Here is a 1,091-nt window from a genome sequence, read left to right on the forward strand (position 1 = left end):
TTATTATTATTATTATTATTATTATTATTATTATTATTAATTTTTAACAGAACCTATATTAGGTTTTCTATTCATGGACTTGAGGGCAGGCAGGTGAATATAAGGACATGTTCTGTTTTCAATGGGAAGAATTTGACTAAAGAAGTTTACTGTGTGATGATTATCCTTATATTAATTTTAAGTTAATGTACTTAAGAGATCTATGAAATAAATTTGCCTCTCACCTGTAATTTCCACTGGCCCAAGGACAGATGGAATGTTAAGGGCCAGTTTTACAATGTAAATGAATCTGTTGTTTATCATAATGGTCCCAATGTTAACTGCTGCTTCTGCTTCTGTAAACCAAGCTGCTTGTACAAGAGGAAAAAGATGATTTTCCGCCGTCCCGCCTCTTTTCGGCCTCCACCCGGATATGAGCAGTTCTCGCGAGAGCTGGGCCTCTTTCCAAGCCGGCACTCCGTAAGGGCGAGCCCTGTTCAGCTCGGCGCCAAGATCGTCAAGCCCAATGGCGAGAAGCCGGACGAGTTCGAGTCCGGCATCTCTCAGGCGATGCTCAAGCTGGAGATGAACTCGGATCTCAAGGCGCAGCTGCGGGAGCTCAACATTACTGCGGCCAAGGAAATTGAAGTTGGTGGTGGCCGGAAAGCCATCATAATTTTTGTACCAGTTCCTCAGCTGAAATCCTTCCAGAAAATCCAAGTCCGGCTGGTTCGTGAATTGGAGAAAAAGTTCAGCGGGAAACACGTAGTCTTCATTGCTCAGAGGAGGATTCTGCCCAAGCCAACTCGGAAAAGCCGTACGAAAAATAAGCAGAAGCGCCCCAGAAGCCGCACGCTCACCGCAGTGCACGACGCCATCCTTGAGGACTTGGTCTTCCCAAGTGAGATTGTGGGCAAGAGGATCCGAGTGAAACTGGATGGCAGCAGGCTCATAAAGGTTCATTTAGACAAAGCACAGCAGAACAACGTGGAGCACAAGGTGGAAACTTTTTCTGGTGTGTATAAGAAGCTCACGGGCAAGGATGTTAATTTTGAATTCCCAGAGTTTCAGTTGTAAAGAAAATGACTGAATAAAGTGTCATTCGTTAAAAG

General features: G+C 44.5%; 1 protein-coding gene across 1 annotated transcript in view; it reads left to right on the forward strand.

The window, feature by feature from the left end:
• Nucleotides 1–1,080, forward strand: part of LOC126490646 (40S ribosomal protein S7-like) — a 5,665-nt gene extending 4,585 nt beyond the window's left edge. Inside the window, exon 2 of the mRNA XM_050125715.1 lies at nt 197–1,080. Coding sequence (XP_049981672.1) covers nt 197–1,056 — 860 coding nt within the window. The 3' untranslated portion in view covers nt 1,057–1,080. The remainder of the gene's footprint in view (nt 1–196) is intronic.
• The last annotated feature ends 11 nt before the right edge of the window (nt 1,081–1,091 follow it).

Source organism: Alexandromys fortis, unplaced genomic scaffold (assembly GCF_014885135.2).
Source record: "Alexandromys fortis isolate MF-2015 unplaced genomic scaffold, M_Fortis_MF-2015_v1.1 scaffold_253, whole genome shotgun sequence".
Taxonomy (NCBI): domain Eukaryota; kingdom Metazoa; phylum Chordata; class Mammalia; order Rodentia; family Cricetidae; genus Alexandromys; species Alexandromys fortis.